The following is a 23,943-nucleotide window of genomic DNA, read 5'->3' as shown; positions in this document are numbered from 1 at the left end:
AATAGTCTATTTCAGTAAATCCCACTGTGGGAATCTGGATTCCAGGATTGCCAGCGAAATCAGGAATCTTAGGCTCAAAGTCCACTGGGGGACACCAGCTAAGTTCATCGGCAGGGGGCTCCGGTGGACTTATTTGGTGGGCCGGGAAACCAGTACGAACCCCAGGGCGGCTCGTACTAGGGTGGGCCACAGGATCCCTAGCATGTGGGGCCCCTGGCTCTGCCTGGCGGCGTCTCCGCCGCCTTGGTGGCTCATCGTCATCCGATGATGATGAGGAGGATGCGGATGATAAAAGGAATGTGGGGTCATCCTCATCCTCACTGGGGCTCTCGGAGTCTGAGGCAATCTGGGCGTATGCCTCCTCGGCCGAGAACATCCGGCGGGCCATGGGTGTGTGTGCGTGTAGGTGTGCGTGTGTGGAAAACTTTATTATATGTGCGTGTGTGTGGGGGCAACGGGTGTTCGCGTGCAAAAAAAGGCAAAAAAAAGGCAAAAAAAAAGGGCAAGTGTTAGGAAAAAAAAAAGTTAAAACTTGCTGATCAGCGGTACAACGCTGATCAGCGGTGGGGCGGGCAATGCGCTAACAGTGGACGGACGCTAAAAAGTGCCGGTCAGTCAGCGCACGCAGAAAAAAAAAAGTGGTGGTGAGGGGGGGGGGGGCAAGTGGCAGGGGGGGGGTCTGGGTTAGTGTTAGATGGATAGATGGAGGTTTGGAATAAAAGTACTTTTTTTTTTTTCCTAACTAACTTTTCCCTTCTTTCCCTGCCTAACGGTGCCTCTCCCTCACTGACCCTAACCTACCTGGGTGGCGATGGGTGCAGGAGGGTGATGGATGCCGATTAGGGGGACACAGGAGCTGGTGCTGGACGATGCTGCACGGTCAGGGTGCTGGACAGGAAGAGGAGGAGAGAGAGGAGCGCAGGAAGTTTGAATCTCGCGCCTTTCTCCCCTGCACCAATCAGCACCCTGGACAGCAGTGTTCAGCACCAGGGCCAGCACCGCCTCCTCAGATCCTCGGACTGCGATTGGTGGTGTATAATTACGCCACCGATCGCAGTCTTTTTCCGGTTCATCGGGTCACAGGACACCCGAATGGACCGGAAACGCAGAAAACCGCAGGTCTGAATTGACCTGCGGTTTTCTGCGATCGCCGATACGGGGGGGTCAAATGACCCTCCCCCTGCGTTGTTACGGGATGCCGGCTGAATGATTTCAGCCGGCGTCCCGTTCCGATTAACCCCCGCGGCGCCGGAATGCCGATTTTAAGTCAGGACGTACCGGTACGTCCTGTGTCCTTAACTCGGGAAATAGGGCGTACCGGTACGTCCTATGTCCTTAAGGGGTTAAGATGATAATGCCCCTTTAAGCCTTATTCAAGTGAATACAACATATTTTCATACACGGAAAATTCTGCAACATGTGAAGGCCCCATACACTCATCATTAGAGATGAGCGAACTTCTGTTTTAAGTTCGGCGTCTAAAGTTCGGGGGCGGGTTAGCGGAGAATCCCGATCTGGAACCGGATATGGATTCCGACTTCCGTTGTGGTCCGTGGTAGCGGAATCAATAATCGGCCATTATTGATTCCGCTACCACGGACCACAACGGAAGTCGGAATCCATATCCGGTTCCAGATCGGGATTCTCCGGTAACCCGCCCCCGAACTTTAGACGCCGAACTTAAAACAGAAGTTCGCTCATCTCTACTCATCATGTCTAATTACTGAGTTGTGCCGACTCTGGTGAGTGTCTTTCTATCCAGCATAGCGGCCTATCTGAATGGTTTACTCTCTGTGTTTTTTATGTTTTAATAAATTTTCTTAGGCGGAGATCATACATTGGGCCTTACAAACTATGTTACTATGAGCTATAATGAGTGTTCAGGAAGTTAAAGATAAGGAGCCGTCAGCTGAGCTGCCTGACGGAACAGTGAAAATTCAGATCCTGCTACTAGAGCGTCTCAGCCCACTAAAGAGAAAAGGGATACAAATTTTTAATCAAGACCAATTGAAAAAAATAGTACAAAAAGAGTACAATGCAATAATAATATAAAATGCCCCCCAAAGGTGTACATAGCTTTAACTGGGAATCTCAGGAACCCAATACCCGCTGTGTACTCCGCCTTGTATTTGCTGGGCCCTACACTAAACCTTTTCACATATGAGATCTGATTATGTATTGCCATAGCACTGTTATACTCCATTATAGCATTATCTTGTCTGCATTCACCCTGCCTATGTTTTATGGTACTAAAAAGTGTAAGCTTTATGAAAGTTCTGAGGTAAAGTAGTGATTATGAGGAAGCCACTTTTTTAATCCCTTCATAAATCCCATAGAAAAAAAAAATGACTACAGCCTCTCCCCAAAACCGAAATGTCTGACTACAGAGAACAGGCTGCAGGCAAACACACAGCGAACTCAACGCAGAACAAATCCAGGCAGCGCAGTGGCGGTATGACGTCATCGCGTACAGCTGTCAGTCGCCTAGCAACCACGCAGCGTGCGCCCCCAGACCAGGAAGTAGCGGTGCAGGAGCACAGAGTCGTGTTCCCGTGTTGGGCCCGCGGCATTGTGTGGTGGTAGTGGCTGTCCTCTCCTCCGGGCGGCGGGGAGGAGCAGGAGCTGGAGGATGAGTGCCGGTAATACAATATGGCCGCCGGGCCGGGTGACATGCGTCCTGTGTGTGCTGTTTACTCTGTGCTATGTGTCCGACGTACAGAGCTCTCCGAGCCCTACATTGGCCCCAACGGGTGTCAGCGGCGCGCAACCTCCTGTAGCCGCAAATGAGAGTAGTTCTAACACTGCCAAGGACGATCTGTCCACTACTGTGGCCGCTCCTGCCGCCCCCAAGCCCCAGACCCAGAGGGCCCTGGCAGTCCTGGTGGTGGTGAGCGCTGCCGTCATCATCTACTTCGTCATCAGGACAATCAGGTGAGTGTGAGACGTCATATATATATATGTGCAGTGACGTCATCACTGTGTATTAGGTCATGTGGGATTTGTGATCATACTAAACTATGACATCACAGCTTTCAGCTTCACTACTTCAAGTTTGGATTGGACAGGATTCACGAAGTGCAGAGAATGGAAGCCTATACAAACTCCTGCCATTGTACTTCTGGGATACAGTTGGTTAACACGTCTGTGGGTGCGCCGGGCGCGGAATAAAAAGATCCCATTTTCAGTTGATGGACTGTCCTCTTACACAGTGGGGCAGATGTACTCCTCCTAAGGCCTCTTGCACACACACGTTTTTTTTTTCCGTTTTTTTGCCTTCCGTATACATATTCTCCGTATGCCTTCCGTTTCCATATTTCATTTTTTTTCTTTTTGTTCCATTCAAAGGTAGAACATGTCCCATTATTGACCACATAACGGACAAAGATAGTACTGTTCTATCAGGGGCCAGCTGTTCCGTTCCTCAAAAAAACTATGAACACGAACATTGTCCATATTTTTTGCGGATCCGTTTTTTTGCGGACCGCAAAATACTGAAAAACCTTACAGTCGTGTGCAAGAGGCCTAAGCCAGGGTTTATGTAGCGCTCCGCTGGCTTTTACATCGACTATTCAAACCACAGCGGGTATATTTACTTAGGGTACTTTCACATTAGCGGCAGGGAGTCCGGCAGGTGAACAGCCTGTCAGATCCGTCCTGCCACTAGTTCACATGTGCCCCCGGACTGCCGCTCTGTCCTCATTGACTATAATGGGGGTGGAGTTCCGGCGGCACGGCACCGCACGGCGAGAGGCAGCCGGACTAAAAATAAGACATGCAGTTTATTCCGGCTGCCTTCTGCCGCCAAGACCCTGCCCCTGCCCCCATTATAGTCAATGGGGACGGAGCGGCAGTCCGGGGGCACACGTGAACTAGCGGCAGTACGGATCCGACAGGCTGTTCACCTGCCGAACTCCCTGCCGCCAGTGTGAAACTAGCCTTACGTGAGGGAAACGGAGTCCGTAGGATTCATCTTTGGACTGTCTTAGACTTGCTTTCCATTCGTTTCTGGACCGAGTATCTTAGTAGAGTATACAGTTCTGTCCACTAAAGCTGAAAAGAAAGCAGGTTAAGCAGACAACAAAGATGAATTCTGGGCACTCTTTTCCTTATTTAAAGGGGTTCTCCATGAAGGATTTGAAATGGTCGCCAACATCCTGTCCTAGAAGTAGCAGGACTGGTTGCCACCAGTTGCATAGCTGCCTAGACGGATGGGGGACGCTGCTCTACTATAGATGGAAATGATGTGATGTGTCCTATGATATGTCATCATGGCTGATCAGCCTGACAGGTACACTCACCAATATGTTATATATCCAAGTGCCAGAGCATAAAGGGGGAGATTTATCAAGCTGGTGTATAGTAGAAGTGGCTTAGTTGCCCATATCAACCAATCAGATTCCACCTTTCATTTTTCACTACTCCCTTTGGGAAATGAAAGGTAGGATCTGATTGGTTGCTATGGGCAACTAAGTCACTTCTACTTTACATCAGTTTGATAAATCTCCCCCAAAGGGTAGTGAGGCTCGGTCCCCTCACTCCCCCAGGCAGATCTGCACTTGGAGGCAACAAGTCACCCCTTACATTCTAGGACAGGTTGCTGTGACATACATTGGAATGCCCAACGGTAAGCCCAGCAGGGGGCTAAACACAGTGTGAGCGCAGCCTTAAAGGGGTATTCCCATCATATACAATGAGGCATATCGCTAGCTTATGCTCCCATTGTCTGATGGGTGCTGGTCCCACCTCTGGGACCTGCACCTACAAGGAGAACGGAGCAGGAAGTGCTGTGACTGGAGGACCCCGTGTTTCCCTGGGTCCGTCCACCACCAAGCGCTGCTCCCATACAAGTGAATGGGAGTGCACTGCGCACATGCAACCCCTGCTCCCATTCTTTTCTATGAGGCAAACGGAAATGGCTGAGCCAGCGCTTGGCTATTTTTGGCTGCCCCATTGAAATGAATGGTTAGTGGCTGCGCATTGGCAGTGTGCTTTCCATTTGTTTCCCTGATCTGTTCTTGTTGTAGGTGCAGGTTCCAGAGGTGGGGCCCGCACCTATCAGACAACGGGGACATATCTAGCGATATGCCCCCATTGTATGTTATAGTAAAACCCCTTTAAAGGAGTTGTCAAGTGTATTGATGATAGCCTATCCTCAGGCGGTCAATATAAGATTGCCAGAGATCTGACACCCCACATTCCCAGCAATCAGCTGTTTGGGAGTAGCCCTGGCACTACACAGCTCAGCCCATTGGGTATTGACGCAGTTGTTTACGCTGATCAGGTGAATGGGAGCGTCCCTACAGTAACCAGCAGTGTCCATCACACAATGGACACCAGTCTGACCTATTTTGAGGGGAGTTTACACCCTCAGGCGTATAAACCCCAGTTTTTATTTATTTATTTATTTTTCTGTTATGGCGTTTACCGCATAGATTTTTTTTATATATTTTAATATTATATATATATATATATATTTTTTTTTTTATAACTATTTCCCTCTCCTTAGGGGCTAGAACCTGGGATCTTTAATCCCCTGTCCTATTCACCCTAATAGAGCTGATCGCAGCTCCCTGTCATAGAGGCCAGGTGCCAGCTATGTGATTCTGCACCGGGACCTGCCTCCTGTGTCTGTATTAAAGGGGTTGTCCGGGATCACAGTCTTTTTACCTAACATTAGTATTCACTGTTAAATGTATGTGTAAGGTCCCCCTGAAGGTTCCCAGTTTTTTTTTCACTCCTCCGGATCCCGAAGCTGCGCTCGGTATTGTTTACATTGCAGCGCTCCCTCTATGTCATTTCCTGCCGCACTGGGTTATAGGTCCCGCAAGGCAGTGCTACTCTGTAGATTGATGTCTCAATCCCAACCATGGGCGGCGTGCCTACAGGACATGGGCGGCGTGCCTACAGGACATGGGCGGCGTGCCTACAGGACATGGGCGGCGTGCCTACAGGACATGGGCGGCGTGCCTACAGGACATGGGCGGCGTGCCTACAGGACATGGGCGGCGTGCCTACAGGACATGGGCGGCGTGCCTACAGGACATGGGCGGCGTGCCTACAGGACATGGGCGGCGTGCCTACAGGACATGGGAGGCGTGCCTACAGGACATGGGAGGCGTGCCTACAGGACATGGGAGGCGTGCCTACAGGACATGGGGGGCGTGCCTACAGCAGTTGAATATGCAGAATCCATGCGGCCCCATTGAGTGTACATTCAGATGAGAGGCGTGCACTATGCTAAACATCAGCTTTCCCTGCCTCCTAATCGACCTCCTTCAGCCCAGAATAACGCCCCTCTGTGCCCGGTGATGTAACCGGCACAGAGGGGTGTTCTCTAGCGATGCCAGTTCCCTCCTACAAAACGGCCTCCTTGAGCCCTCCGGAACGCCAATCTGTGCTGGTGACGTCACCGGGCTCTTTGCTAAGCGGAAGACTAGGCTTGGCACACCAGTAAGGAGCCCGGTACGTCACCAGCTGAACAAAAAATAACACTTCCGGTCCGCAAATCCAGTCTAAGGAATGCAGGCATCAGAATAAAGAAATAAGGTAGAACCCACATATATATGTAGGCTGTTAGTGAAGAGCAGCCTATTTACTAATAATCACCGAACCCGGACAACCTCTTTAAACGTTAATTATCATTGGTGGCACAGTCCCTCCCCTCCTCCACCCCTCTCTCTCCTCATTGGCAGCGGCGGCACAGGGGGGAGAGAGAGAGAGTGACCTCTTCTCCATTCTGCTGCTGAGCGCAGCATGCTCCATTTTCTCTGATACTAGGCTGCGAATCGGTATCGATAATTCGATACACGGTGCAACCCTAGGTCCAACCACTAGAGCCCCTGCCACTCACCAGTATGGGGGCCTGTGTGAGTGGTGTGTTGGTCGTGTATCCGTGCTCCTGCTCCATTCACTGCTGTGGGTCTACTGGAGGTAGCCGAGCACTTGTATTTGGCTGTCTCTGGCAGTCCCATAGAGTTGCATGGGTGTCTGCTGCTTCATTTAAGCAGGTCATCATGGACTCTCATTGTTGTGACCTGCGGGCTACCCAGTTGTCTTATCCATGCCGATCAAACACTTATCCCCTATCCTGGGGTTCAGCAACCTCTTGCACTGCAGCTTTTGTGAAACTACAACTCTTAGCATGCTCCATGCACTTCTATGGGTGTTCCAAGAAAAGCTAAGCAAGTGTGCCTGTTGGGAGTCGTAGTTGCACCAGAGGTTGCTGATCCCAGCCCTATCTGTTGGATAGGGGATACGCTGTAGCATATTCGCCCTTTCTGATGCCTATTAAAACCTTTGACCCAGATAAACTAATGAGTCTGCACCAAAAATGTGGTGAAATTTGGCACATCTAGGGTATCAGTACTTTTTTCTGGCATGCTCGGCAAGGGTTGGGGCTTAACGCAAAGTAGGCAGAGCTTTGTGTTAAAGGGGCAGGGTCTAAGATGCGCCAACATTTCTATGCAATTCTCACTTACAGTCTCAAAGTAAGCCAACCAATAGTTGGTATAGAGTTGGAGAAAAGTGTCATCCAGCCTGAGCCCCGGTGATAAATCTGGGGCAGGTCCAGACAGTCTGTCTAAGCTCACGCCATCTATAGGATTAGTAAATACACTACAAAAATCCCCTCAAACTTCTATGTCTTGCTACTGGGCTGCTCCTGAGAAAGATGAAGGGTTGAGGCCTCTAGATTGTGATGACCCCTTTTGCTCCCCATATAATCAAGCCTTGCATAGACGAGAACTGCAGCCAGATACATCCATGTGTGATCACCACAGAAGACGGGGACCTTCGGGAAGCTTTCTAACTTCAGGAGAAATTCACGTGGCAGAATGCGATCTAATTCCACTATTATGTATAGACAGGTTTTTGCAATAAATTTTTTATAGAAGTATAAAGTTATACGGCCGCTCTTTCCCTGCCTTGAGTTATCACATTGCAAGGTTGTGGATTCGGGCTCGTCAAGAAATGCATCCTAGAATTGAAGAAGAAGAAGTAGTAATAGTGATGTGCAGCTTGTGTTCAGAGCCTCGTGTGATTGCCGGGCAGATCAGTCTTCTCGTGTTGTCAGCGTGGGGGTTAATGCTGACTGCAATAATAGAGCCCGATCCCGGCAGAAGCATCTACAGTGTCATAATTATGCATAATCTGTATATTACAATGGACAATCTGCCACCTTCTATTACCATACAATTGCTTTCCAGCATATGCATTATGCTCCATGAAATCCAATGAATAATTTGGAATGACCTCATGTCCCTTGTAGCCAGGCGCTCGCATCAAACGCGGTTTACCGTTCTCATCATCGCCGTCTGCCTATTAATGAAATATTTAGTAATCAGCAGGAGCGGGGAGTGAGCTCAGAAGAAAATTCTGTAGTGTCTGTGCCTAGGGAAGGCGACAACAACCTCCAGCATTCCAGCTGTTATGAAACTACAGCTCCCAACATGCTCTGTTCAAAAACAGCTGAGCAAGTGTGCATGCTGGAAACAGCTGGAGGTTGCTGACCCCGGACCTAGGAAACAGTGCGCCTTATCTATCAAAGCGGCGTGACATGAGCTCCGCTTAATGGTGGTTGTTAGGCCAGTTTTTCAGTCATAGAAAAGTAGATTTTAGGCTTCATGCACACGACCGTATCCGTTTTTGCGCTCCGCAAGTCGCGGATACTGGCCTTGTGCATCTGGCATTTTTCCTTCCGCAGATTCCGTAGTAGGTTACAAAAGCCTATTCTTGTCCGCAAAACGGACACAAATAGGACGTGTTCTATCTTTTTTGCAGGGCTGCGGAACGGACATATGACTTTTGCCGCCCTATTGAAATGAATGAGTTGGCATCCGATCCACAATGCAGATTGGATGCAGACCAAAACTACGGTGGTGTGCATGGAGCCTTAGGCCAAGTTCACACCGCTTTCAGCCCCCGCAGGGCTTTTCACTTGGTGTGTACAGTGCGTTTGAATGCAAGTATCAAACAGAGTCTAAAGAGAGCGAAGCGCAGTGTGACCACTGAAATGAAAGCGCTCTGGTTGCCTGTGGTTCTGTTAGGCCGTTGTGATAAATAGGGCCCATTACTCCCTATCTATGGACACCAGTATCGCCTCGTAGTTTATTCATTGCTGTAAATACTTGTCTGTGCTTCCGTCAATAAGGCTCTGTTCACACATCTGTTAGATGTTTAATCACATTGCATGCAGTGCTATTCTGACTCAAAATGAAAGACAGTGGCAGAACCTGCCAGACCCCTTTATAAGTCATTGGGGTCCACGTCCACCAGGAACCATCGGTGGCTGTCGTGTTACTGATCCAGCACTCCATTTTTGTCATCCTTTTACTCCTTTGATGAAACGGCAATTATAAAGAGCTTAAATGAAAAATAGAGGAAAAAGCGGCACTCACCGAATCTTCACAAAACGTAGCTTTATTGTAGTCATGAGTAAGCTAAATTGTTTTCTGCCCGAAACGCGTAGACTTTGCATTCTGTACTTGGATGTTTTTACATTGAATACTGAATAGCGTGCTTTGGGATTACCTTTAAGACGGGCTATACAAACCTCTTTTCTTCACAGTAGCTCTATTGTAGGTTAAAACGCAGCAGATGCGGGTCACAAATGCAGCAAATTCAGGCACCCAAACTGTCACAGAATTTTCCTCAGGACAACCGACATCTCAACTGATCAGCTGATTGAGACAGCCGGCCGGTGAGCGTGGCAGTGCTTGGTATCGCAGCTTAGTCCCATTCACTTGGAATAGGACTGAGCTTCACCTAGGCCACGTGACTGATGAACGTGACCTCACTGCCCTAGGAAGCGGCCGCAGTCTCTTCAAACAGCTGTCATAACGACATATCAAATAGTTTAATAGGTGGGGGTCATCCGCTCCGATCCCCACCGATTGCTAGAATGAGATGGGAGAAGGGATCACCATGACTGTCTCCTCACTGTAGAAGGCTGAAATGAGACGGGTCATAGACTTTGTATTGAGCCCATCTCCTGCAGCTCTATGTGAGCACTGCTCTCTCCTTGTTCTAGCGATTAGTAGAGGTCTCAACACCCAGATTTCCGCTGAACGTATCCTTTGATATGTCGCCATGAGTTCAGTGAGATAAAGGCAAATCCAGCCAGCGTTGCTGCGGGGAGGAGTGGAGCTCCGCGCGAACAAAAGTGAAAGTAAATCCCGGCAACTGCTTGAATATGCTGAATCTTCTTTGTTTTATTTTATATAGACCAAAAGGTAACAACGCGTTTCGGCACACTGCCTTTTTCAAAGGCAGTGTGCCGAAACGCGTTATCTGTTTATATATAAAATAAAAAGAAGATTCGGCATATTCAAGCAGTTGCCGGGATTTACTTTCGCTATGAGTTCAGTGACACTTTAACAGAACATGTGATGGAGCCTAAAGCATTTCCACCAGTTTGGACTTTGAATGTTATTAAAGGAAACCTGTCACCTCCAAAAATCATCCCAAGCCGCCAGCAGTACCTGACAGTAGCCAGCAGCGTGTTTCCGACAATAATTATCGCAGTTATCTTGACTCGAAGCAAGAACACCGCTGCCCCCTTGACTTCAACCATGACTAGAGAAGCGCGCCGGGCAGGGGATAAAATAACTTTTTCTGAGCTTTAGCCGCATCGGCCTTTAGGAAGAAAATTATCGTCGGAAACACGCTGCTGGCGGCTTGGGATGGTTTTTGGAGGTGACAGTTTCCCTTTTAAAATATTATTTGCACCCTTTGGAGTATCGGGATTAGGACATGAAAAATAGTATTCCCGTCCTTCAGTGTACGTTTTCCCATTGACAACTGGATTTGCGGATGCTCATTTTCTCAGTGATCTGACTAATGGTCACGGTGAACACAGCAGTTGTTCTCGCAGAAAGATCAGTAAGGATTGCTTGACAATTTAGTAGTTTTGAGCATATTAAGAGAGTGATCATATTTCCAGGGGTCAGGTATTAATCGAAGATTTATTGTTCAGAACATTAGGAAGGAGCAGGTATGGTTATGACGCAGGAGGCAAGATCAGTGAACTGTTTTACGTAAATGAAACATAATTGCGATATAAAGAGATCAGAAGCAATTATGGGTCTGACTTGAAATATCATTCATGACCCTTTACGTGTTTAATGAATAGTTCTGTACTGGTGGAAATTAGATGAATAATTTCTGTGTAAGAAGACAGGAAATGATGTACTAACGAAATGCAAATGATAAATGTGGGATACTATTGTGGTAAATAGCAGGGCTTTATTGTCGTGTATTCAGGGGGGTTAGCACAGCTTATGTCCCACCCAGCAAAATAAAAGTAGGAAGAGAGAGAACCAGGGAAAAAGGGGAGGGGGATTGGCAACTTTTGATCATTCTGATCAGAAACCTGCTATTTCACCCCTGCATGCCAGTGAGATTTCTGAGGACCTCGGAAGAAGACTTTTTGATGCTTTTCAGGCTGGAAAAGGTTTCAAAACCATCTCTAAAGAGTTAGGACACCAACCCACAGAGTATGTCCCCGATGTCTGATAGGTGTTGGTCACACCTCTGGGACCCGCACCTACACTGAGTATGAAGCCTGGAAAGTTATGGAGGGGCGCATGCGCAGACGCCCTCCGTTCATTTCTATGGGGCTGTCACGAATAGGCGAGCCAGCACCATAGAAATGAATGGCCGTGCAGGCGCGAGGAGAGCGCTTGTTGTTGGCTGGACCCCGGAAAACCCATGGTCCTCCAGCCACCACCTTCTCCGCTCTGTTCTCGGTGTAGTGGCGAGTCCCAGATTCGGGACCTGCACCTATCAGACAATGGGGGCATATCCTAGCCATATGCCCCTATTGTCTCAGATGGGAATACCCCTTTAAAGGTACATTTACGACTTTTGGTAAATTTTTCACTATTGCACAGTACAGCGATATATCGTTTTTACTAGATGGCCAATACTGATTTCATTTTTGTACATTTAGTTCTTCTGAATGTAACATTTGTTATGTATATCATCTATTTATACTATAAACCATTACAGGACACGAAGAAAAAATAAGAAAACTAGAAAATATGGAGTATTGGATACAAATATAGGCAATATGGAGCTAACTCCCTTAGAACAAGAGGAAGAAGATGACGACACTTTGTTTGATGCCAATCAGTCTCGAAGGTGAGCATTTGTAATTTGTAGGGCGAAGATGCCATTTCTTCTGTTATGTCCAGTTCAGATTCATTGGCCATGATATTTCTCCGCTTACTCCCCCCTGGTACCTGTAAAAGTGTTTACTGTTCTTTTATTACAAGTAATGGTGGCCACCATCCTCTTCACCTCCAGTTAGCTAATACTTGTGTATTATACTTGAGGTGGATGCATATGAATAAGAAGATAAACTTATTTCATTCACTGCCTAACAGATGGTTGTAATAAACATTTGATATCATGTATGCACCTTCTTGTAAAGAATAATTAGCTATGGCTTTCTGCACATTGCCTTCGTCGCTTCCGATGTGCGACTTATCCAGCTGTATGCCATGCAATATTATACAATCAAGGCATCCATCAAAGCCATAGATTTTGATTTATTTCCCTGCAGAAGTAATATGAATAGAGCATAAGAAGGGATGCACACCAAAATCTGCATGCGTTTCTGCTGATTTTGACATGGAATTGCTCCTGATCTCTGCAAAGGGTGAAATCCGCACAACCAATTGACATGCTGTAGAAGATGTTAAAATCCGCGCTGCAGGTCAATTTTCATGCAGAAAATGTCAGCACCATGTAGACGAGATTTTGAAAATCTCATCTAGTTAGCTGGTACTATACTACACTGTAGATTTTCCACATGTAAATCTATGTGTAATGTGCACCGTTTGCATGTGACCTTAGGCTATTTTCACACTGGCGTTTTGGTTTCCGTTTGTGAGATCCGTTCAGGGCTCTCACAAGCGGTCCAAAACGGATCAGTTTTGCTCTAATGCATTCTGAATGGAAAAGGATCCATTCAGAATGCATCAGTTTGCCTCCGTTCCGCCTCCATTCCGCTCTGGAGGCAGACACCAAAACGCTGCTTGCAGCATTTTGGTGTCCGCCTGATGAAACTGAGACAAACGGACCCGTCCTGACACACAATGTAAGTCAATGGGGACGGATCCGTTTTCACTGACACAATATGGCACAATAGAAAACGGATCCGTCCCCCATTGACTTTCAATGGTGTTTAAGACAGATCCGTTTTGACCATGTTACAGATAATGCAAACGGATCTGTTCTGAACAGAAGCATGCGGTTGTATTATCTGAACGGAAGCGTTTGTGCAGATCCATGACGGATCCGCACCAAACGTGAGTGTGAAAGTAGCCTAAGGGTCGCCTGCAGAGATCCACATTAAATGAAGGGGACCGGCACTCTGCAAATTCTGAAGGAATTTTTCTTCATTGCCAAGCTACAATACTAGTAGTGACTAACAGGGATCAGTCCACTTACGCATTTCAGACTCCTTTTGGTCTTTATTCATAGCTGGAGTGAGGAAAGTAAGTACATCTACCAGAGAAGTCACAGCTGGTACTCCACACACCTACAAAGAATACCAACTGGCAGGATAAGAGGCTGAACTGGATGTCAGCCTTATACACTGTTACTATGTTACCATTAATTATTAACATGAAGAGACGTTTAAAGGGCACCTTTTAGCAGATTTATACCTGTAAATGAAGTTTTAATATATGCAAATGAGCATCTAGGAGCAACTTGGGCGTTGCCATTACACCTAGAGGCTCTGCTCTCTCTGCAACTGCTAAACCCTCTAGGTGTAACAGCAACTCCTTTGTTGCTCCTTGAGGCTCATTTGCATATATTATAACTTTATTTTTCTCAGCAATACAGGCACATATGAACATGGGACCAACACAGATGCCTTCTGCTGCCAAGCGCACATGTAACTGGGTACAAATCTGCTGACATCCCCCCCCCCCCCCCCTTTTAAGACCAGACACTTTCATCTTTTTTATAGTACCTTAGGCTACTTTCATACTTGCGGCAGTGTGATCCGGCGGGCAGTTTTGTTGTCGGAACTGCCTGCCGGATCCGCCAATCTGGATGTGACTGAAAGCATTTGTGAGACGCATCCGGATGCGGATCCGTCTCACAAATGCTTTGCAAGAACGGATCCGTCTCTCCGCTTGTCATGCGGACTGATGGATCTGTCTTGTATCTTTTTTCAAATTTTTACAAGTCTGCGCATGCATTAGTATTGTGGGTATTAGTGCCTTCAAAATACCGGAAGGACGGATCCGGCACTAATACATTCCTATGTGGAAAAATACCAGATCCGGCATTCAGGTAAGTCTTCAGTTTTTTTCGCCGGAGATAAAACCGTAGCATGCTACGGTTTTCTCTTTTGCCTGATCAGTCAAAAAGACTGAACTGAAGACATCCTGATGCATCCTGAACGGATTTCTCTCCATTCAGAATGCATGGGGATATGCCTGATCAGTTCTTTTCCGATATAGAGCCCCTAGGACGGAACTCGGTGCTGGAAAAGAAAAACGTACCCTTAGGCCTCTTTCACACTTGTGTTGTCCGGATCCGGCGTACACTCCACTTGCCGTAATTACACGCCGAATCTGGAAAAACGCAAGTGAACTGAAAGCATTTGAAGACTGATCCGTCTTCAAAATGCTTTCAGTGTTACTATGGCAGCCAGGACGCTATTAAAGTCCTGGGTGCCATAGTAGGAGCGGGGGAGCGGTATACTTACAGTCCGTGCGGCTCCCGGGGCGCTCCAGAATGACGTCAGAGCACCCCATTCGCATGGATGACGTGCCATGCGATCACGTCATCCATGCGCGTGGGGCGCCCTGACGTCACTCTGGAGCGCCCCGGGAGCCACACGGACGGTAAGTATGCTGTTCCCCCGCTCCCCACTACACTTTACCATGGCTGCCAGGACTTTAGCGTCCCGGCAGCCATGGTAACCATTCAGAAAAAGCTAAACGTCGGATCCGGCAATGCGCCGAAACGACGTTTAGCTTAAGGCCGGATCCGGATTAATGCCTTTCAATGGGCATTAATTCCGTATCCGGCCTTGCGGCAAGTGTTCAGGATTTTGGGCCGGAGCAAAAAGCGCAGCATGCTGCGGTATTTTCTCCGGCCAAAAAACGTTCCGTTCCGGAACTGAAGACATCCTGATGCATCCTGAACGGATTTCACTCCATTCAGAATGCATTAGGATAAAACTGATCAGGATTCTTCCGGCATAGAGTCCCGACGACGGAACTCTATGCCGGAAGAAAAGAACGCAAGTGTGAAAGAGCCCTTAGCCAGTAAAAACTGTGATGTTGAATACTTTTGTGTTAATAAATACAAAGTGATATTGTACCTTTTTATTGGCTAAACAGCAAAAATCATATTGCACATTTTCAGAGCACAGAACCTCCTTCAGGCAAAAGAAGACTGAGCAATAAGCAGTGGTTTTGTTATAAGTGAACAAGGTCAGTGGAGAGGACGAGTATGTAGATTAGGGATTGGGGGCCAGACGGAGGGAGGTGAGATTTTTGTCCATGTAGTGGTGCAAAAATCCAGAGGTTACATTTAGTTCTTGGCTCAATGATAAGAATGTAGTCTTCAGTTTAAATTCCGTATCATTCTTAATGTTCCCTTGGAGAACCTTTAAATTGTCCATGGGAAACTTTGTTTCGTTCAGGACACTGCATGGAAGCTATAGGAGGAACATGTTCTGGGGTGGGAGCTGCCTGTGGTCTGTATTTATTAATAATTTAGAGATTTTTTTTTTACTGTCTCTCACATCTGTGATCGGGATACATTTATGGGCATTACCTATTTGCACCAAAGTTTTTGGATTTGTCTTTGTTGAGCAGTATCTTCTCTGTATATGTAATGTTACCGTGTAATTGAGGGTACTTTCACACTTGCGTTAAAGTTTTCCGGTATTGAGTTCCATCACAGGGGCTCAATACTGGAAAAAAACGCTTCAGTTTTATCCTAATGCATTATAAATGGAGAGCAATTCGTTCAGTATGCATCCGTTCAGTTCAGTCACTCTTACAGTGTTTGGCCGGGGAAAATACCGGTAATGCAGTATTTTCTTCGGCCACAGTTCTGGAACACTTGCCAGAATGCCGGATCCGGCATTCATTTCCATTTAAAATGTATTAATTCTGGATCCGGTACCAAGTGTCCCGGAAAACCGAATCCGGTTTCCTGGTCTGCGCATGGGAAGAACTTAAAAAATGTGAAAAAAATTAATAAAATACTGGATCTGTTTTTTCCGGATGACACCAGAGAGACGGATCCGGTGTTTCAATGATTTTGTCAGACGGATCCGGATCCAGAAACAAATGCTATCCGTTTGCATACGGATTTCCGGATCCAACAACGCAAGTATGAAAGTACCCCTACTGACTACACAGGTTTCTTTTTTTGTAAGTGACTGCCACAATTTTAAATGTATTTGTGGTGTGTATTTTTGATAGTTGGTTACATTGTGTGGTTTTGCACACCACTATGCTTACCACTAGCCCAGTCTTTGTAGCTTGTTTCACACTTGCATCACACTGATCCGGCAGGCTGTTTCCTCACCAGAGACGGCCTTTCGGATCCTTCCTTGCCGTGAATGGGGCCGGACTGAATGCTGGGAAGGACGGATCCGACGGGCTGCTCCCGGCCAGAACAGCCTGCTGGATCTGTTTCACGCAAGTGTGAGACAAGCCTAAGTTAAGTTTATTGATTGGATAGGTCTGAATATTTTATAAAGGCACCTTCATTTCCGAATGCAGAAATAAGAGTTGTCTTGTCTTAGTGACGATTAGTAATCCCGTTCCACCGTTTGTTGCAGCACTCTTTGTTTTTCAGAAATCTAATCTGTAAAGTGCTGTGAAAAGAAGGCAGCTTTCTAGATCTAATGGAGCCTGTTTTTTATCGTGCCATAGGGCATGTTGTGTACTCCGTGGACTAACAGATGGTTTATGCAGATAATGTAAATCTTGGAATACAGTTTGATTTGTGTTGTAGAGTAATTTACAATATAGTGCGTTTAAATGGCCTTAAAATGCATGTAAATTAGAAGAACTTTCTCAAATCTATCAGGAATGGTGTACACAGGTGTATAAAAATCCATCTGCGTGATAAATGGTGACAACTACCTGAAACTAGTGTCAGTTCTGGATTATGGGTTGTAGAAACACAACATCACAATTATAGCTGTACATATGTTGAACATTTGAGACTGCTAAATGCTCAGAATAATGTCTCTCTCTCTATTTTTTTTATTTTTTTTTTAAAGCCTTGGTTTTCCATATATTATTAGCATGGCTCATGGGTTCTGCTGCTATTCACATAGCTTCTTCAAGTCACAAGGCTCCCGCTAGTTCCCTCGTGGCACCGAACCATGGGAACCGATCAGTGGAGGATGTATATGGTTGTTTTTCCTGATAAAAATTACGCAGCAAATCGCTCTGTTGTCCGTGCCAACCACTGCTCTAAGTGAGAGCCGCTGCTGTCATCCAGTTTAGGAGTTATTCTTTGCTAAATATACCTAATTTGGAAAGGGGTTGCCAAAATCCTTGGAACCATCTTAATTGCACCTCCTAAATAATACAAAAAAAACTGGCTGATATTAAAGGAACCATTTCACGAACAGCATTTATCATCTATCAGCAGGATAGGTGATAAATATCAGATCACTGCTGGTCTGACTGCTGGGACCCCCCAGCAAATCCCAAGGACAAGGGTGACTAAGTGCCCTGTTGTAGCGGTAGTTCGCTTGTTGGTCCAGTACTTCATTCATTTCTTTGGGACTGACAGAGGGCTCCTCTGGGTAGGTGATCAATGATGTTTGTAGGATAAACCCTTTAAATATTGCAGTATGTCTGCCGTATTCTCTAATAAAGCAGACCTCCACCCCACCTTCTTCATTTAGGCTCCTTCCATCACAGATTTCATCAAGACAACCGACTGTAAGTCAATCAAGTTGTGTGTTGCGGCCTCCATTAAAAGCAGAAGTCACGACCTGATGTGAATAGAGCCTTACCACATTATGTGGTTTAGCTCCTTTCTAGTTTCATGGCCGTTGTGCATATGCTGTAATGGAGCTCTGCTCTCCATACAAAGGTTTAACATTCAGTATTGAAGTATAAAGCATGAAGGAAAGACAAAGCCATTTCCTGTGTTTTCTATTGCAAGAAATTAAGGATTTCAGACTCTCATTAGATCATTCTGTTGATTAAAAACCACAAGGGGCTGTAAACGGGCAAATCAAACCTTAGATCTCATTTTTAAAGGGTTTTTTGAGCAGTCAGGCATTTGTGACCTCAACATAGGTCAGCATTATTAGATAGGTAGAGTTTGGTCTTCTGGCACCCCCCTTCATCAGCTGTTTGAAGAGACTACAGTGCTGTGGACTATTCATGGCATACCAAGCAGATTGTACATTGTATAGCGGTTTTACATGGTTTTGCTGCACAATCTCATTCACATGAAAAGGACTGAACTGCACAAAGGTCATGTGACTGATGGATGTGTGGTCACTGGCCAAGGAAGAGGCCAGAAGTGCTCGCCTGACCACCATAGTCTCTTCCAACAGCTGATCAGCAGGGATTCCAGGAGTCGGACCCCCACAAATTAGATACTGATGTCCTGTGCTGAATGTAAAAGCCCTTTAAATGGGGCTTTAAAAGGGTTAACCGCTTTAAGAAAATGTTAAGGCTAGTTTCACACTAGCATTTGAGAGCTGTGGCAGGCTGTTCCAGCAGGGAACAGCCTGTCGGAGCTGTCTAAATCTGGCGCTGTTGGATGCTGCCTAAATGCCCGCCATCTCTATTAACTATAATGGGGACCAGCGGTAACTTGGCAGACACAGAGGATCGGCCAGACGAATAACAATGTGTGCAGCGGTTTTAGTCTGGCTGGTTCTCTGCATATTTTCAAGATTGCGGCTGGATCTCCGCTGGTCCCCATTATAGTCCCCATTATAGTTAATTGGGCTGGCGGGCATTCAGGTAGTGCCCCCCAATACTGTATCCACAGCCTTCTGGAGCTCTCAAACGCTAAGTTATTACGTTATTTTAATAAACGTACCTCTATATCATTAGCTATCTGTTGCTTTTGTTCTTTGAGAAGCCACGTCATCTTACTATGACAGTGGTATCTTCTGACTACATATTGCGCCCTTCCATAATATGGTCACAGATGGAGGAGCATTTGACCAGACACCTCACTCTGCATCCTCCATTGTGTCCTGGAAGCTGCTGTTTTACAACACCTATTGACTAATGCATGCCCTAAAGCAGGGATGCTCAACCTGCGGCCCTCCCTCCAGCTGTTGTAAAATTACAACTCCTGTAGGCTGTCCAGCCATGCTGGGAGTTGTAGTTCGCTGTAGGCCCGTAGGTTGGGCATCACTGCCCTAAAGAGAGCTTCTGTGAATTTGTGAAAATGGGGCTCGGATTTAGCAGAAGATCAGTGAAGTATATGGCAGGTTTGCTACATTAAGATCAGCCTCCTTGTAAATTGTATGTGAAGCGGGAGGTGCACTTCCATTATTTACTCATTCCTTTCATTATCTCCCTTCGAATGCATAATTTAATGTCACTGTCAGTGTGAGACCAAGGCTTGTGACAAAGGGAGTTATGATTTGTTAGATGTGATTTAATCGCGTGGCAGGATTGATGTCTGACACTTTTTTTCTTCTGTGAAGGCAACGACTCTACAAGAGGAGGAGAGAAGTGATGACATTTCTCATGTGCAGGAGATTGACTAATGTTTCCACTGTTTGCTTTTTGTTCTTTCTTTTGCTCTAGATAAGATGATGCCTTTTTGTACGCTGTTGTTGACGAGGAGAAGCCGATCTGCTTGAAGAAAGAGAACACATTTGCATACTGTTTTTGTGTTGAACAATATCATTGCTTATTTTGTACATAACTTATAGCAATATGCAATACGTCCCATGTTCTTTAAAACACTAGTATTCTTACTGAAGAGCTGGTTGTTATTTGCCTCATTACAGTGGTACATTTTTATTTCTTTTTTTTCTTGTTGTTGTCAAATTTTGTAACACTTTGTTATGTTATTTATATTCCCATGTGGAAGATGTATTATTTTACAGATAATTGGTAAATAATGCATTTTTTTGTAAATAGTGTCAATAAAAAGGTTAAACGCTAGTCAAATGTCATTCTCCTTGTATAAATGAGACTTGCTGACTCGTAAAGTTGGCCAATTTACATGTGCAAGAAGCAATATATAGTGTTTGGACTGTGACCATGACAAGGGGACATCCACTACAACTACAGGAAAGAAGGCTGCTACACAAACATAGAAGAGGATTCTTTACAGTAAGTAAGACTATGGAACTCTCTGCCCGAGGAGGTGGTGATGCTGAATTCACTTAGAGTTCAAGAGGGGCCTGGATGTATTTTGAAGTGTAATAATATTACAGGTTATAGTTACTAGGGAGGGATTGTAGATGCAGGGAGTTAGGCCTCTTGCACACGGCCATTGCCCTGCCGTGGCCATATTGCAGCCTGCATACGGCGGGTCCGCAATACACGGGGCACAAGCTATGTGCATTCCACTTCACTTTTATGGGTCTGCAAATCCGGAAGCGCGGAACGGAACCCCACGGAAGCACTACGGAATGCTTCTTTGGGGTTCCGTTCTGCAAAAAAAAAAAATCTAGTTCTATCTTTTGAGGAACAGACGGATCGCGGACCTCTTTTAAGTGAATGGGTCCGCGATCCGCATGCTTCTGCCCTACGGTCGGTGCCCGTGCATTGCGGAACACATTGCGGTCGTGTGCAAGAGGCCTTATTCTAATTGCCTGATTGGAGTCGGGAAGGAATTTTACCCCCAAAATGAGGAAGATTGGCTTCTACCTCGTGTGTGTGTTTTTTTTTTTTTGTTTTGTTTTTTGCCTTCCTCTGGATCAACTTTGCCCAATAATAGGCTGAAATGGATGGATGGATGTCTTTTTTAAGTCTCATAAACTATGTGGCCCTGATTTATCATACCTTCACTCCAGGATTTTGGTGTTAAAAAAAAAAAAGAAAAGTCGCAAAATAGGGCTTTTTGCATGCACTTGCACAAAATTTTGCAACTTTTTGCATTTTATACCACTCACCAGTTTTGTAATATGGGTGGAAAAGTAGGTGTGGTAAGCTATGTTAATGAGTTTCACTCCAGAATTATCATTTTTTCTTTTATAGTTCCAAAAGTCTCAATCTCACTCCAGAAGGAGGGTGGAGTAGGAAAACTGGAGTAGCTTCTCTAGACAGAAGTGTTAGGCTACTTTCACACTAGCATTTTAGTTTTCCAGTATTGAGATCCGTCATAAGGGGTCAATATCGGGGGGGGGGGGGGGGGGGGGGGGAACACGTCAGTTTTGTCCCAATTCATTGTCAATAGTGACAAAACTGAACTTAACAGAAAGGTCCAAAAATGCATTTTGTTTCGTTTAATTGCGTTCCCATACCAGAGAGCAAACTGCAACATGTAATTTGCTTTACGTCCTGGGATCCGTTTTCTCTGCCACGAATCCGTCCTCCATTGACTTTCAATGCTGCTTTGCTGCAGCATGTAAACAAAGCATGGATAACAGAACTATGCAAAGGTGTAAGTATTTTATTTTTATATTCTTTTCATTACTCGGATAACCCCTTAAGGACTTAGAACGTACCGGTACGCCATGTTTGCCGAGTCTGTAAGGACTCAGGACGTACTGGTACGTCCTAAGTTTAAAAGTACATTGCGGCACGGTGGGGGTACAAAAAGTACAAAAGCAAGCAATCAAAAAGGCATTTTCCCACCAAAATAGTACCTATCTAACCATCACCTCATCCCACAAAAAGGGGCTCAATCTCCCAAAAAATAAAAAAAAACTATGGCTCAGAATATGGAGACACTAAAACATAATTTTTTTTGTTTTCAAAAAGCTGTTATTGTGTAAAACTTACATAAATAAAAAAAAGTATACATATTTGGTATTGCCGCGTTCGTATCGACCGGCTCTATAAAAATATCACATGGCCTAACCCCCTCAGATGAACACCGTAAAAAATGTTAAATAAAAACTGTGCTAAATAAACTATTTTTTGTCACCTTACATCACAAAAAGTGTAATAGCAAGCGATCAAAAAGTCACCCCAAAATAGTGCCAATCAAACCGTCATCTCATCTTGCAAAAAATGAGACCCTACCTAACATAATCGCCCCAAAACTGAAAAAACTATGGCTCTCAGACTATGGAAACACTAAAACATGATTTTTTTTGCTTAAAAAAAGAAATCATTGTGCAAAACTTACATAAATAAAAAAAATGTATACATATTTGGTATCGCCGCATCCGTGACAACCTGGTCTATAAAAATATCACATGATCTAACCTGTCAGATTAATGTTGTAAATAAAAACTGTGCCAATACAGCTATTTCTTGTTATCTTGCCTCACATAAAGTGTAAAATAGAGCAACCAAAAACCATATGTACCCTAAACTAGTACCAACAATACTGCCACCCTATCCTGTAGTTTCTAAAATGGGGCCACTTTTTTGAGTTTCTACTCTAGGGGTGCATCAGGAGGGCTTCGAATGGTGTAAAAGAAAACAGTCCAGCAAAATCTGCCTTCCAAAAACTGTATGGCATTCCTTTCCTTCTGTGCCCTGCTGTGTGCCGGTACAGCTGTTTAGAGTTTGGTTTGGCTGTTAACCCTTGCTTTGGATTAAAATTGAAAATTTGCCCAAATTTTTTTTAATTGTATCTCTATTTTCCATTAATTCTTGTGGCACACCTAAAGGGTTAACAACGTTTGTAAAATCTGTTTTGAATACCTTGAGGGGGTTAGTTTATAGCATGGGGTCATTTTTGGCTGGTTTCTATTATGTAAGCCTCGCATAGTGACTTCAGACCTGAACTGGTCCCTATAAATTTGCTTCTAAACATATCATTCCCAAAATGATCCAAACATGAAGTAGACCTATGGGGAATGTAAAGTAATAACTATTTTTGGAGGTATTACTATGTATTATAGAAGTAGAGAAATTGAAACTTGGAAAATTGAAATTTTTTACAAATTTTTGGTAAATTTGGTATTTTTTTAATATATATATATATATATATATATATATATATATATATATATATTTTTTTTTATATTTATTTTTTTACTTCATTTTAGCAGTGTCATTAAGTACAATATGTGACGAAAAAACTATCTCAGAATGCCCTGGATAAGTTAAAGCGTTTTAAAGTTATCAGCACTTAAAGTGACACTGGTCAGATTTGCAAAAAAATGGCCAAGTCCTTAAGGTGAAATAGGGCCGAGTCCTTAAGGGGTTAAATGTGATGCTGGGTGCTAACATTTTGCCATGTTCTTGGAGTAAAACTAAGGCAATAATAGGTGGTATAAACTTAGATCTGGCCACCTATAGGCTGTCTAGTCTTTGTTACTATATTAGATTAGATTTTTATCTGCAGCAACCTATTGCTGCACACCGCCAGATCCCCATCGACTATAACATCTGATGGGGATCTGGCTGCTTTTCGGCATAAATGCAAGCATTTAGACAAATACCACTGCAGCTGGATGCCCGTTGGATCACATTATAGTCAATGGGGATCTGGCGGTGTGCCTCAGTATCTGACTATGCAGGATACAGTAACTTTGGTAGTCTGTTACTCTACCGGTTGCGCAGATGTGAACTTACCGTTATCTGCTATGTATTTCCTTATTGCTCCAACAATGCCAGATGTGTCCCAGTATGCCTGTCCATGCAACACTAATACATTACTAGTCAGTCAGAGTTAGATACCATCTAAGCAGATATTACATTTTTACATGCAGGAACGTAAGGTAGAATAACTAGAACCTAGTGACATGCATTTCAACTTAGTTGGCTTGTGTATTTCCAGGTTGATGCTATCATGCAAAGTCAATTTATATGCCTGTATAGTCAGCCTGCAAGT

At 45.1% G+C, this 23,943-nt stretch overlaps 1 protein-coding gene across 1 annotated transcript; it reads left to right on the top strand.

The window, feature by feature from the left end:
• The first annotated feature begins 2,500 nt into the window (after positions 1-2,500).
• On the top strand, positions 2,501-20,147 carry FAM174A (family with sequence similarity 174 member A). The gene is made up of 3 exons (XM_044291277.1): positions 2,501-2,931; positions 12,007-12,138; positions 19,785-20,147. Exons 1-3 carry the CDS (start codon positions 2,630-2,632, stop codon positions 19,786-19,788), a joined length of 438 nt encoding a protein of 145 aa, XP_044147212.1. The 5' UTR covers positions 2,501-2,629; the 3' UTR covers positions 19,789-20,147.
• Positions 20,148-23,943: the final 3,796 nt, after the last annotated feature.

This window comes from Bufo gargarizans, chromosome 1 (assembly GCF_014858855.1).
Source record: "Bufo gargarizans isolate SCDJY-AF-19 chromosome 1, ASM1485885v1, whole genome shotgun sequence".
Taxonomy (NCBI): Eukaryota; Metazoa; Chordata; class Amphibia; order Anura; family Bufonidae; genus Bufo; species Bufo gargarizans.
This window is presented reverse-complemented; position numbering and strand designations above follow the sequence as displayed.

Coding starts and splice junctions, on each gene's coding strand:
- FAM174A (XM_044291277.1), top strand. CDS start 2,630: ATGAGTGCCGGTAATACAATATGGCCGCCGGGCCGGGTGACATGCGTC. Junction 2,932..12,006: donor TTCGTCATCAGGACAATCAG/GTGAGTGTGAGA, acceptor AAACCATTACAG/GACACGAAGAAAAAATAAGA.